The sequence below is a fragment of the Paramisgurnus dabryanus genome, chromosome 10 (genome assembly GCF_030506205.2).
Source record: "Paramisgurnus dabryanus chromosome 10, PD_genome_1.1, whole genome shotgun sequence".
Classification (NCBI taxonomy): Eukaryota; Metazoa; Chordata; class Actinopteri; order Cypriniformes; family Cobitidae; genus Paramisgurnus; species Paramisgurnus dabryanus.
Window position 1 is genome coordinate 16405431 of NC_133346.1, and position 15416 is coordinate 16420846.

At 37.8% G+C, this 15416-nt stretch overlaps 1 protein-coding gene across 1 annotated transcript in view; it reads right to left on the bottom strand.

Moving 5' to 3' along the window:
• kcnip1b (Kv channel interacting protein 1 b) overlaps positions 1–14130 on the bottom strand; it is a 51765-nt gene extending 37635 nt beyond the window's left edge. The window contains exon 1 of the mRNA XM_065290623.2: positions 13369–14130. Within this exon, the coding sequence (XP_065146695.1) occupies positions 13369–13456 (88 nt within the window). The 5' untranslated portion in view covers positions 13457–14130. The remainder of the gene's footprint in view (positions 1–13368) is intronic.
• Positions 14131–15416: the final 1286 nt, after the last annotated feature.

The window sequence follows — 15416 nt, forward strand, 5'->3', positions numbered from 1 at the left end:
CAGTGGGATCTAGGACTTATCCTACCTCCAACTAGGAAAAGTGCACTGGAATGCCTGTCGAAGTGGAACCTCCTACCGGCGAACTCGGGGGAGTTCGACCTACCCCGACTTCAGAAAAATAAGTCGGAGGACAATGGCGGCGCCCATAGAGTCTTGCGTCGTGAGAGGAAAACTTCAAGGAATAGACTATAAATTGTACTTCTCATAGGGTTGTTTTAGACACTGTAATGTTAACACAGCTTGTTTTTTTATATTATGGCGTGAAATTATGTCTGTTAGCATGAAGATATGGTCAAATTATACCAAGTTACTTAAGCGACATGCAGCGCTTTTATATATTGGCTCCAAAACACTTTGTAAAGATGTTTAACTTGATGTTTTACTGTAGTGTGACCTGCACAGTTCGGACCGATGTTTAAAAGTCATGTAGTCTGTACGAGCCTTAAGAAGACCGGTCGGTCGTCCATGTTTTCTGTTTACGTTCCACTTCAAATGCCTGGAACGCTTTGAAGTAATGGTCTAGGACACTTCAGGAAGGATAAGTCCCACGTCCCACTAGTTTGGATGGGCTCTGGAATGCAGCATTACATATGTTCTCGACAAACAGTGGAGATAACACTTAGAGAAAAATGTATAAAACTTGTTATAATATTATTCTTCATCATTCAAAATTTAAAAGAATGGGCCCACTGGTTGTGGGTATGCCAATGTTCTGCTATCATGTTTTACAATAAAACCAAGGCACTTTAACAACAAACTAACAAACAAAAAAGTTTTGTGGAAAAAAATAGAAAACAGAAACCACTGCAGCACAAAAAAAGGATTACAACTAAAGGTTTTGAGGGCTACCATTGTGTAGATGACTTGTTTTGAATTATTTATTTTATAAATGTATTACAAATTGTTCTCTAATTTTGATTTCTACTGCATATAGCAGCTGTAATAATTTGTGAGACAGCAAAGACACCAGAAGGGGGCAGCATTTCACGTATTATCAACTATAGATGCATGCTGAGACCGTCATGCTGTGCAGCTGTAAATAACTTTTATCACAAGCTGTGCACATACGCTGGGATGCCTTTATCTTCGTTTAATCACATATAAGTATTAATAAAATGTCAGAATTCTTTTTACATAATCCCAACAAATGCTTTACAATGGCAAAACCAGCTCAATTAGCATTGCAATAGTGTACAACACAAGTAGGTCTATTGATAAAACATTTATAGATTGAATGCACTGTACATTTTTGGGATAAAAGCATCCGCCAAATGAATGAATGCACATGCACAGCCCAGACCAATGGCAAATATCTCTGCTTTGCTTTTTAGAAGGTCTTCTTGTAATCTGAATATGAATGCATAACAATACACTTCACATTTCAGCAAACAAGTTTGAAAAACATACAATATCAGTTAAAACACACTTTAATCAAATTCATATGTGGGTAGAAAAATCAATTTACATTAGCACTTTCCTTAAAATACCACATGCCACATTCATCTCCATGGAAACCAGTTCACTTCTACACAACTATCCAGAAAGTGTAAAACAGACATGCAAGCTGTTGGTTTATCTTTTACCAGTTACTAAAAATATTTTATTGGTACACACTGGATAATGTTTGTTCTGTTTTGTGAACAAAGCTTTGGATTATGACACATTTTTGTCATTGCTTGACGGCACGGCATATGGTTTTACCCTCAAATGGTCTGACAGTGCATTGCAGGTATACATTTTATTAGTTATGTATCAAACCCATGACCTCTGTATTGCTTGCATCATGCTCTGCCAGTTAAGCTACATGGACCCTTTCAAAAAGATACAGTATAACTAAAAGATTCAAAAATTCAAAAATAAAGCTGACCATCTCAGTATGCCTAGCTTTTGAGCGGTGCAAGATCGACCTGCTGCAAGATGTCATGCTTTGGGTCAACGAACATATGACGAGAGAAATAGAGGTGAAAAATAATGGATGAGAGAGAGAAGAGAGAAAAAAGTGAGAGAATGCAGAAATGTCACGAATAAAAGCAGAGAGATGGATGGGGATGCTGCAGATAAAAATAAACTGCAGGAGGAAGTAGATTACGTAAAACGGGACGAGCGATTTAAAAATTAAAAGTGGAGACATGCACTGTCAGCTTCGATCTGCTGTTAAAAGGAGAGAGCGGGGGAGAGAAAGAGACCAAAGGAAAGAGATAATGTAAGATACCCTAGGTTGAAGTATCGTAGTATATATGTTTATGTTCATTGTTCATAAGAAAGAGATCTACCACCGGCCGACCAGACAAAAATCCAGCAAACAGTGTTTCGACTGTGCACTTTAGTGAGTTTAACATCTGGCCTTTGCAGTAATACAGCGTGGCTTTGACCATCTGTACACATTGCATTTTAACAGCTGTTTATTTGTAATGGAGCACATTAAGACTGTAAATTATTTTCACAGTAGGATGGATTTAGGTCTAAACCCCTCACCCTATGCATAAACTTTGGCACATAAGTTATCCTGTACCGTCTGTATTGACATCAATGATACATCAAACAAGGCAGTTCGCTTTGGACAGGTGCACTATTGATTTTTAATATTGCTTCAAAAGCCATTGGACTTATCATCTGCTAGGCAGTAAAATGGGTGAAAAAGTGTTATATACTAAAATTAAAGCCAAATTTGTGAATGTGGTTTTCTGTCGGCAATAACCCTGACGGCTCCAGCAACCATCCAGAGCACCAAGCATCATCACAGCAAGGTGTGCATGGTCAAGTACCATCCATCTTTCTTATGACAAAAAATATATAAAACTCGTATAAAACCTTTTAAAATGTCAAAGTAATTTTCATGGTGGGGTTTATCTACTGTAGGGGTGCGCTGGGCAAAAACTAACGCGGGGTTAGTTGTAACACAGACTGTTTATATTGTTGCGTTTAGATTTTCCGGTATTTTTTCACGCTGCCAAAAGACGATCTCCCGCAAATTATTGGAAATGTATAATGTTTTTCCAGAGACTTATTGATGAGCGAGTGTTTTGGTGTCATGTAAATTTTTTCATCATAAGTTTTTTTCGGTTTCTAAGTTGGGTGTGTAAGATACCCAATCCAATGTTATGTCATCTTAATCAGTGTCTTGTTGACTAAAACATGGCATCATTTTGAAATATGTTTGCAGCTTTTAGCAACTTTTTTGGTGGTCTTGAAAATATTTTAATCCAGCAGGGTTAATTGTAACGCTGTGTTACAACGAACCCCTCAGCACTTATGATATGAAAAAAACGCTAACGGTAGCGTAATTCTTGCCGTTGATTTAAATAGTCTTACACACAAATAATTGCTGCTGCCAACAAAATAAATGTGCCTGTCTTATCAAAAATCGTGTGTCAAATTCATTTTGTTCAAATCTTTAATATTAATTGAATAAAGTCGCGTCAAAGATTGAAATTATAATGAAATTATTGGCTAAAATCAGACTTTGATGCTCATTATTATTTGATTTTGAAACTGTAGTATGGTTCTTACAGACTGAGTCACATATTAAAAAAATTGTCATAATTGTGCTGCTTTTTCTCACATATTTAGACATTTGTATCCATTTATAATTGAACTATTGTTGGAAAAGGGCTGGATGAATGAATACAGTGTGGATACCTGTCTATTATAGACAGACATATAAACAATATCCACTTCAAGTATATAGACAAAATAGTATGTAAATATTTGCCTGCAAACTGAATTTTAAGCAAGTGTTACAACTAACCCCCTGCCTGTAACAATTAACCCCACCTATGGGGTAAGTTGTAACGTTTGCACTTCTGTCACGTTTGGTGTAATTGTCCAAGAATGGTAAGTACTAGAAACAAACTTCAAATGTTCATTTGTATCAGAGATGTGTGTGTTGCTTGTGTAAAAATATAATTAATCAAACTCAAATATGTTTTGAATGATTGAGCCAAAACCAAAAAGCGTTAGGTTGTGCCCGCTCTCCCCTATAGTTACAATGATTTTAATATGAGAGAGAGAGAAAGAGAGAGAGAAAACAGAAGAGGAGATACAGGAGCTGACCGCTATCTCTAGAGAGCAGTCCTGGTGTTTGCAAAACCAACTGCACCCACGTGTATGTGAATGTGCGTGTGTGACCCTCCATGAGCCCTGAATGCCCGTGTGTGCACGTGCGCCTGTTTTCCTTAAACTCAGATAACTTTAACACACCGCTGGGATGCCACAATCCGGTGGACTCAGCATTCATGCACACGCAGCTCTGCTCTTCTCTGACCTCTCTCAGTTCCAGCTTATCACTCCATTAAAAGTCAATAAAAGAAGCGCCGTTAAGAACATCCAGGGTAACCATGGTTACACATACAGTATGCTCTTGCCGTCTTATACTATGCCTCAAAAAGTATGTACTGTTTTGGTTATGACAAATTCTAATTTCGAATACTTTTTGACAGATAGCACACAAAGTGGGATGTTCTCCGAAAGGCTTAGGGAATGACAGTCTGTCAGTTCACAGCCAGGATGCAGCAAGCTGAACAGCTGCAGTCCCTCATATTGTTGCATTTTTTCTCTGCAGTTATGCACATATCCACATACAAGCACACAGGACCTCAGTTCAGTCTCTTAAATACGTGCAAATTTTCGGATGGGGATGTCAGGTTTGAATTGTTTATTTCTCTCTCACGCTCTCTTATCTCCATTCTTTTAGATGCAAAGGTTGGATGTTTGGGTCCTTTGCTTGTGTTATTGCCGCAAGGTGTTATGAGCCAGATGCACGCGCACACACACACAATATCTAGAGCTCAATGGGAACAAGAGACCGAGGTGGCAGAGGAGACTTGAACAGGCTCGATGAGTCACAGAATATTGCATTTACATAAGATGATACAGAGAAACACAACCATAGAGAGCATACTGGAAACTGATAAGATTTGGGGAGAGAGATGGCTAATAAACCAGAATGGAGACAAACTTTCTAAAGCGAGTTAATTATTAAGTAAGGTAAATCTTTAATAAAGCATATGAAGACACATGTAGTTGCACTTGTGCTTGAGTAAACCTTAATGTTTATTTAGATCCTTTTTACAAATGAAAATGTAAAGGTGCAGTCATGTCATCATTCACTCTATTATTGTATTGTTGCATATGTTTGTTCCACTGAAACAGCATTGCATATATAACAACGTTAATTTTTGGATGAACTACTCTTCAAACACAAGAACTAGTCACTTAATGAACTATAGTCCTGTTTAATAGACTGAATCAGCAAAACATGCGTTCTGTATATCATCTATTTCTGTTTCTCTCTCCTAAACTGTGTACTGTTTGCCACACTCACTGATTTTTTTTTAAATCTTCTGTTTCACAACCCACAGGCAGTCCGACTGTGAACGTGAACATTACATCGTCCCCTCAGACATGAAATAATTAATAATAATCTACTAAAGGCAATTAACACAGGAGTGATGGAGCTGTATAGATGCAAAGGAATTTTGACTACAAAGACAGCCCTTGTACAGAAATGAAACAACCATCTAGGTTAACTATAAACTCATTATGGTACAGCTAGGTGTAACCCACTTCTAACCAAAATAAACTTGGTGTCACGATTGGCTTGGACAGCACCCAGATGCAGACAACGAATGAACAATAAGACCTTATTTACAAAGACAGGGAAAACAAAAACCCATCAAGGCAAACAACAATAAACAGACTAGATGGGACACTTCACTATCAACTAGGTAAACACCTCACACGGTAGCATCCAAAACGAACCAGCACAAGACAGCAAACACAAGGCCATTAAATAGGGGATCAAATAATGAGGGCAACAGGTGAAGGACATGAAACAATGAACAAGATAATTAATGAAGAGAAGGGGGGCTGGGCTAAGACACGAGACAGGAAAGCACATGGCGCACCAAAACAAGCAGAGGCCATGTGCTTCCACACGAAACAAGTGGGTCTGTCATGTTCCTGTCACAATAAGCTAAAAACTATTAAAGGATCATGACACTTGGATTTGGTTACATGTCGTTTTTTTGCCAAAATAACTTGTGAGATTGATATTCCATCATGTTAGCAAAGTGGACAAATGACTATAGGGTGTTTAGTTTCATTTATTTTCAATTATTTTTGGGCTATGGTTAGACATCTAATAAATTGTTCAGTGACAGCCCAAAATTTTGCCATGTTTGGGTCTAGATGTCTGTGCTGTGTTTGTCGCATTCACACCAGATGCGGAAGAGGCGGCTAGCGCGAGTGATTTACATGTTAAGTCAATGCAAAGACGGGAATAGGCATCCTGCGGTGTGTTACACGCGAATGGCGCGGTGTGAATGGTGCGGAACTCTCCTATGACGCGAAATTCCACGTGAATGTCTCAAATGACTAGAATTTCACGTGCGGCTTTTACGCGCAAATGAAGCGTTAACTCAAAATTAAAGCGTCCAACTAGCCAAATAGCGCGTTTTTGTAGCATCTACCGTGGCTGGTGTGAACCCACAGTTAGGCTGGATGTGCACTGCACATCTTGATACCCAATTCCGATTTGTTGCATCTATCCGATTTGTTTGACGACCCGCTGTCATCTTTTAAAAGCAATAAAAACATAATATTCATATGAAACGTCCCTTTTTCCAATAAACTGAGATAAGTTTTGCTTCAAATAGTTTTTGTTACCCTTACAGTAGACAATAATGAAGAATTATCGATACATCTATGACATCTATGATTTGCAGATCGTTTTCCTTTTAAAGGCTATAGCATCATGTCGCGTTCAAGTTTATTATAAATGTAGACGCGCGGCAAGTGCACTCAAATATGGAAGCATCTGAAACAAAACTCGTGGTCACAGCGAGTGGGACTGGTAGCAAAGGCAGACAGCACTTTGAGAGACAGATGAAAGCAGCGCTTCTTGCGTTTTCCATGCATTTTAGTAAATGGACTCTAATACACACCCACTGCAAGAATATATTTTTTACATTTCTTTCAATAAGTAGATGGGACACAATCAACTTGGGCAAAAGTAGTGGGGACATCTCCCACCTGCAAATTGTACACAATTGGGGCTGCAACCTCTAACCCCGTGGTATGACCGGCCCACCGGGAACTCATCGATTGCTCCCGATTAGCCAACTCCGGGCCTTTGCTTTATTTCTATAACAACACATCAAACTTCTGCATTACTCCACTAAGCATTGTCGTTGTCCTCTTGCTCTGCTATGAAGAGTCACGGTTGGTGTCCACCTGAGTTGGCATCACTGACCAATGTCACTTCATCAGTGACGTACGACACGCCTTGAGATGGGAATATCCGATCTTTCTGCTAACAATGCAGACGCGAATGCATGTATCTGATTTATTTCCACATATGAATGCGACCTGAAACCTATCTGATAATATCGCTTTCTTCCTGCTTATACTTTCTTGGGTCATATCAGATCTGTGCCACATGAGAGAAAAAAATCAGAACTGAGTCACTTGCGATGTAAATGCGTCCTTAGACGTCTTTTAAATGCAAAATTGCTTGCTGGGAACCCATCCTTTTATTCAAAAATCCTTTGATGGATAAATAAGAGCTCAGACATTCTGCAAAATATCTCATTTTGTGTGTCATGTTACCTAAATCGTTCTTGCTTTCACCCTTTTTCAATAGTTTTACTCAACCTGGTACAAAATTCCAAGCCAGTCCACATCACTATTGATTCTGCCAATCACAGGGCTTAAAGTAACTTCTGTATGCACCACGTACAGTCTTTACACACAGAGGAGTTATGCATTCAAGCAGTTCTTCTGCAGACAAGAGGGAAAATTTGTGGCATGCCAAGGTAAGTTGAAAGGATTGATCGACCTGGCGTTCTTTCGAAATGTCAAATGCTCTTTGTCTCTCCCCCAGAGGCTCATCACATTGGAAATGTAAAACTCTGCAAAAATAGCAGTTCTCACATAATCGCGCACACACAGTACACTTACACCCTGCCATGTACTCGGCTGACCTTGTCACTTTTTGTTGGTTGTTGTAACAAATTTGGACATTTGAGAAGAAACAATATTTCATCCTAAAATACTGTAACAGTTCGAGGTCAAATACAGAAATCACAAGATCTGGACACAAAATGTGTCGTGCAGCTTATGGCGACAAATATGCATTACAGACCAAGTTTGTCCTTGAGACACAATGAGTAACACACAAAAACATAAATTGATAAATGCTGTTCTGTGGTGTATGTGTTAAAATAATGCATATTTAGGTTAAAACTGCAGCAGACCCATAATGGCATCCGCTTCCTGCAGGGGTAAAGGGTCACCATTAACCCATTAGAAGCACAGTGCAGCCATCCAGAAAAAACTATGATGGACATCTAGAGACTCTCTTTTTCCTCTTCCTCTCTCGCTTAGCCGAGCAATGATTACAAATTCGCACTATTTATCAACTCTAAAAGGAGTCGGTTTACCCAGAGGACCTTGAGCATCAGCTCTTTAAAATCGCAGAACATAATTTTACATTAATGCATTTGGCAGAGACGTCTATCCAAAGCAATTTACAATGCATTTAAGCCGTACATTTGATCTGTACGCGTGTTAGAAGGAAATCAAACCTATGAGCTTTGCACTGCTAGCACAGCGATACCAATTGAGCCACTGGAATATAATCTTAAACATTGGAACTATTTACATAAGAATGGATTTATAAACAATATCCACAACTATTTATTATTTTTATGGATTAAATTTTGGGTAAAAATTTGTTTTTTTTTAACCCAGAATTGGGTCAAAAAGGGTCTAGCTATGGAAGTCGATAGATCTGTTTGATTACATTCTTCAAAACACTGGGTCTCATTCACTAATAATTTTATAAGTTTTTTGTATTTATATGCACACTTGAACTTCTCATGTAAACCTTCCGCCTAATTCACAATGCGTGCGGCACATGAGTTTGTTCTTATACTTGTTCTTACGTTAGTAAATTTGGAGTGTTCTACATGAGCGGCCGCATGCATGAGGTTGGTAATTTGCATAACCCCCCTCCCAAACCAGCTCCATATAAAGGCTTTCCGCAGTACAGCGCTAGTCAACAGAAAATTTGTCATAGAAGCAAAAGAGCTCGAAAAGAAATCCATGATGACATTTATAATCTGTAAAGTTCCGTTTTGCTTTCCATTTTTTTATTTGGGAAGTTTTGCTGTCGCTGAAGGAAGCCAGTGCTGTCCACCGACTGGAGTAACATTAAATAAGTATTGGATGCACTGTAAAAAAAAATCTGTAGAAATTACAGTATTACTGGGTAGAACTGGCAACTAAAGACTCTTCATCTTTATCTACAGTAAGTTACTGGCAACCAGCCGCAGCTATTTTTTTACAGTGTGCGTTAACAAATATGACATTTAATTAATATGACAGAGACACGCATCTGTATCTAAAATAATAATAAAATAAAACAGACAGGAGACCACCAGCTGCCCCCATCTAATCTACTTATCCGTGTGTATATACTGTATATACATATATGTTTTAATCCCCACAAAATTGTTAAAAATCTTACCTATTATATAATATATCCTCCATAGAATCAGCTCTGTCTGGCTCTCTCTCAAGGGTATTTTTCCCTCCTAGGACTTTCTACCACAGGCTTTTTCTCCTAGGGTTTTTTTCAACCCCTGGGTAGTCTGCTGACATTGGCTTAACTTAGCACCCTCTTACATTGGTTCAATTTTTTCTGCGCTCCCTAGTGTTTTCCCTGCATTTATTAATGTAAAGCTGCTTTGAAACAATTAAACAATTGTGAAAAGTGCTATATAAGTCAAATCGAATTGACTTGAAATCAAGTGATTTACGTTTGGACTTTACATTACATTTACATGACGTTTACATTAGGCATTAAAGGGACACTCCACTTTATTTGAAAATAGGTTCATTTTCCAGATCCCCTATAGTTAAACATTTGATTTGAACCGTTTTGGAATCCATTCAGCCGATCTCCGGGTCTGGCAGTACCACTTTTAGCTTAGCTTAGCATAATCCATTGAATCTAATTAGACTATTAGCACCGTGCTCAAAAAAGAGTTTCAATATTTTTCCTATTTAAACAACACTGTTCTGTAGTTATTTCGTGTACTAAGAGTGACGGAAAATTAAAAGTTGGGATTTTCTAAGATAATATGGCTAGGAACTATACTCTCATTCTGGCGTAATAACCAAGGACTTTGCTGCCGTACCATGGTTGCAGTAGGCACAATGATATTACGTAGAACCCAAAAATAATTTTGTAACCCTTTCGAAAACCTTTGTGCAACTTATAGCAGGGGACTATTTTGGGGCACTGTGTAATATCATAAATAAAATACCGAAACTCTTTGGTCATTTTTAGTGCGATGCTAATGGTCTAATCCGATTCAATGGATTATGCTAAGCTATGCTAAAAGTGTTACCGCCAGACCCAAAGATCGGCTGAATAGATTTCAAAATAGTAAAAATCAATTGTTTAACTCTAGGGGAGCTGGAAAATGAGCTTATTTAAAAAAAAAAGTGGAGTGTCACTTTAAGCAGACGCTTTCATATAGAGATTTAAAAAGTGAGGAAGAAAAGTATGAAGATTTGCCATTGCGTGCATCTTCTTTATATGTGTAAAAAAATAAGTAGGCTATAAAAATGTATAATATAATGTATATAATAATAATATTATAGATCGTATATAATAATATATAATACAGAAAACATTATCATATCAAATAATCATTTAAATTTAACACTATTATACACATTTTAATTATAAACTAATATTTGTTCATAGCGTACGTGATTATTGTGTATGCATGGTTTGAGGTTTTCTTGAATTTTTGCGTATTTTTAGAAGAACTTTTGATACGAAAGTTTTTGATAAATCACGATTTGTTTGTAAAACATCTGCAAGGCCATCTCATGCACAAGTTTGTTTCGTACGCATGCTTATTGAATGAGACCCATTTTCCTTTATGCTCAAAGAACAAATACATTTGTACAGGGTTGAAACAAAATGAGAATGAGTAAATGAATTCAGTGATTTTTTTGGTGAACCAAGGGCGTCAGTTTGTGTTGAAATGTGGTGGGGACAAAAGATCCGATGAAAAAACATTATAGCAGGATGGGAAAAATATTGAATAACAGCGCATCAAAAATGGGCATAAAACCCTCAACAATGTCGACTGCACATGTAACAGTCCCTGCAACACCAGCTCAACCGAACAGTGCCAAAGCACCATACTATAGACAGCAGCGCGTTAAGTCAATGATTACAATGAAATTCATTACATATGTAAAAGAAAACACACTATAAGCACACAACGCAACATATGTGACCCTGGACCACAAAACCAGTTGTACACTGCAAAAAAATTATTTTCAAGAAAATATTTTCTTTGCATTTTTGTCTTGTTTTCAGTAAAAATATCTAAAAATTCTTAAATTAGGATGCTTTTTCTTGATGAGCAAATGGGCTAAGAAAATAAGTCTAGTTTTAGACCAAAAATACCAAATGTAAGTGATTTTGTGCATAAAAAAATCTGCCAATGGGGTAAGCAAAACATTTTTCTTAAACACTATTTTTCAAGAAAAATTCAAGAAAAAAATGCTCACCCCATTGGCAGATTTTTTTGCTTGTTTTATGCACAAAATCACTTAAATTTGATATTTTTGGTTTAAAAACTAGATTTTTGCTCATCAAGAAAAAGCATCTTAATTTAAGAATTTTTTGATATTTTTACTGAAAACAAGACAAAAATACTAAGATTTTTTTTCTTGAAAATCTGACTTTCTTTCTTATTATTTTTGTCTTGTTTTCAGTAGAAATATCTAAAAATTCTTAAATCAAGATGTATTTTCTTAATAAGCAAAATGACGTAAGAAAATAAGTCTAATTTTTTGACAAAAACTATACAATTTAAGTGAATTTGTGCTTAAAACAAGCAAAAATATCTGCCAAAGGGGTGAGGAAATTTTGCTTAAATTAAGTGTTTAAGAAAAAAGATATCTTATTTTTAGATTTTTTTCTCACCCCATTGGCAGATTTTTTTGCTTGTTTTAATCACAAATTCACTTAAATTGTATATTTTTTGTCTCATTTTTGCATTGTAAGTCGCACAGATATTGTTTGATTTTTCAGAACATTTTAACCAAATGCTTTCAAAAAGTGGTGGGTACAAAATCAGACATTTCAAAAAGTGGTGGGGACATGTCCCCAGCGTCCCCAGTGTAAATGACACCTATGTGGTGAACTATCCCTTTAAGAGCAGTTTCTTGCTCATACACTGTAAAAATTCCTTGCTGCACTTAAATGTTTAAGTTGAACCAACTTGAAATTATAATTGTAAATAAAAATAAAATTTATAGTAAAAATAAAGTTGAAATAACTCATTTTTCTAATTTATAGCAACTCCTCGCTAGTAACGAAAGTTTAAATAATTTGTAAATTCAAATCGATTAAACGTAAAAATGTAAGGATTTTTTGCAGAAAAACTGCAAACTTTTAACAAAAAACTGCAATGGTGTGCACAAACATATACACAAAAAAGTTTCTAAAAAGGATTCTTCACAAACCTTTTTAATAGTCTAAAGAACCTATTACACTTAATGTTTTGTGGGTGTTCTTTATGGATCCTGACAAAGACCCTTCTAGAAACCTTTACTTTTAAGAATGTATAGTATTTCAGTCACAGCTTTATTTCACCACTTTAATACTCTCTGGGCTTATTTCCACATTGTGCTGCTCTAGTGGTCTGAAGAAAGTTGTTTAGATTCTATACCATGCGGCTCAGAATTCTCAATATCCACTTTAAATTAGCGCCTGCTCCCCTGTGTATAGGAAGAGTGCTTATCTGTGAGGAAGATATAATGAAGGTGTGGGGAGATAGTGGGGTTCATAACAGTGCATAGTGAGGTTCCGGCTCGCCTCGCACACTAACAACAGATAAACAGACACGACTTGATTTCAGTCTCTCACCGTCAGCATGGAGACGAACCATGCAGTGTACTTTCTGCTGACACAATGCTATCATACCCGAGCAACAGAAGAGATCAGAAAGATAAAAAACGACAGGACATCAATAACATCAGACTGTCATCTGAAGGAAAAACAGCGAGGAAATTGCAAAAAAGCAATTGTTACCCTCCCTGTTAAATCCAGGCTAAAGTCTCATACTTAATATATGAGATTAGGAGCATAAAGGTTGGATTTGATTTTTCATTGATTTCAATCTTTCACTTGACCTTACTCAGTCAATATCAAGGTTATATTTTCACAGTATGATCTTTACATCATGTAGGATGTAAATCACAATAAATGACTTTAGCTGAATTTTCACAGGCAGGGTTTTAACAAATTTCCATTTTTTTATGCACGTGTCTTACCTTTACTGAGGGTTCCCGAAACGAGCCTTTGAAGGGACTGCATAAGCTTTAGTACCCCCTGTCTGCAGCGGCTGGTACAGCCAGACATGGTCAAAGAGGATCAAAGGACAGGGTGCACAGACTGCCCCTACTACAACAGCCTTAACACAGCAGCACAAAAAGATGCCTTCACTGTGAATCTCACAAATGAGACCTATACATCCCATACGATCTCCATACGATGCTGCTTAAGCCTCTACTTGGCACATTCAGTCCCAAATCCAAGAATGAGTCGAAGAAGTGTCCACTTTCCCGCCACTATATGCCCTTCATCCAAAAACACACACACACACACATATGCACTCACACACTTTGTCCAACTCTTTCCACACACACTCAGGCACATGCACAGTCAACACACTGCCACAACCTGTGTTTTGTGCAGTATTGGTGTCCACCGTCTGAAGTGCATAAAAGAGATTTGCAGAATATGCCGGCCACCGTTAAAGTTAAAGGAGGAAAAGTTGGTGAGCGCTGCAGGCTCAAGGCTCGGAGACCGACCGGATGAATTATTAAAAGGATGGCAGGGACCCGCAGCTGTGCTACACAGACTAAGAAGTGCTTGTAGGAAGTTGGTTGTCCATGGAGACAAAAGAGTGTCTTTCCTTTTCCTTCACGACTCTTCTCCTGGTTGCGCCTTTGGGGTGTAAGCGTGAGGTGTGTGTTGTGGTGAGAAGTCGGTGGTCCGCTGCGGTGTATCTGAATGCTCTGTGCTGCTGGACAGATCCCTGCAGCATAAAACAGAAGATACTACTGCACTCTCTCTCTCTCTCTTTCTCTCTCTCTCTCTCTCTCTCCTCCCTCCCTCTGTTGTATCCACTCAGAAAGCCGTTTTTGAACACCTCTACCTTTCTTTCTTGGTTTGCCATGGCAGAGATTAAATATATATCTCTCTATATATACACAAGGTCGATTTTTCTCTTTTTGGTTGCAATTTTAATTACTTTAAATGTGCAGCTGAAGTTCATTGATACAACTACAAAGTGATGAAAGCACATCCAAAGGCCTCTTTCATTTTCATACAAATATCATGTTTAGCCAGTGTTTTAACTGGTAATACAAGCTAGCTAAAAAGATATTGACTTGAAAATGCAGAAAGCTTACATGTTTCAAAATGAAGAAAGGTCACTATGAAATATTAATAAGCATCACATTCCACTAAATAACCTACAATACAAATTTAAAGACCCACTGAAGTGATTTTAAATAAGCAGCTTTGCTTGATGCGTTGCCATAATTTCCACTAAAACAGGAATTTAGGGAAAAGATATTGAATATAAAAAGATTAAGCACTGCTATAGAGGTCCCGTCCGAAATTGCGTACTTCATGTGGACTTTCGGTCTCATTGCCTTAAATTGCGCGTGTTTGCTTAGTCTACGAGTCCGTAGGGTCTAATTTTTACGCTCCGAAGTGTGCTCATCACCACTTTGCACCCTTGATGCGGTCTTTAGCAAAGCCTGCACTGCTGCAGGCTGCACACACTTTACTACAGAAGTCCTTGCGAAAGAGCAATCATACGACAGTATGGTGACCATATACGTGCCATTCTTCCCGGACACGTCCTGGCCAGGATTTCGGTGCGTCGTATTTGTTGACCGCATACGCCATTCAGTTGAAAAAACATAAATCATACAATCGTAGTTTCATTCTTACCTTAAAATGTTAAGGTTGCTTTTCTGTAATAATAATAAAAATCCTCTATGACATATGTGGTCGACAAATATGACTTCCGAAATCCTGGCCAGGACGCGTCCGGGAAGAATGGCACGTATGGTCACCCTAGATGACAGATGGGAGGACTTCTCTCCCTTTTTCCGGCGTGATGCTCGAGTCTGTCCCAAAAAACGACTCTGGTGCACCCTCGTGTACGGGCTGTTGAAGCGGAAGTTTCTCACAAAAAAGGAAATTCGTCACTTCCGTGTTCGAAAATAAGTTGGATACAGAGTCGCGTAAGATGCTTGCTAACCTGTGTGGATGCGCAGTAGCTAAAATTTGGTGTTTTTAAAAG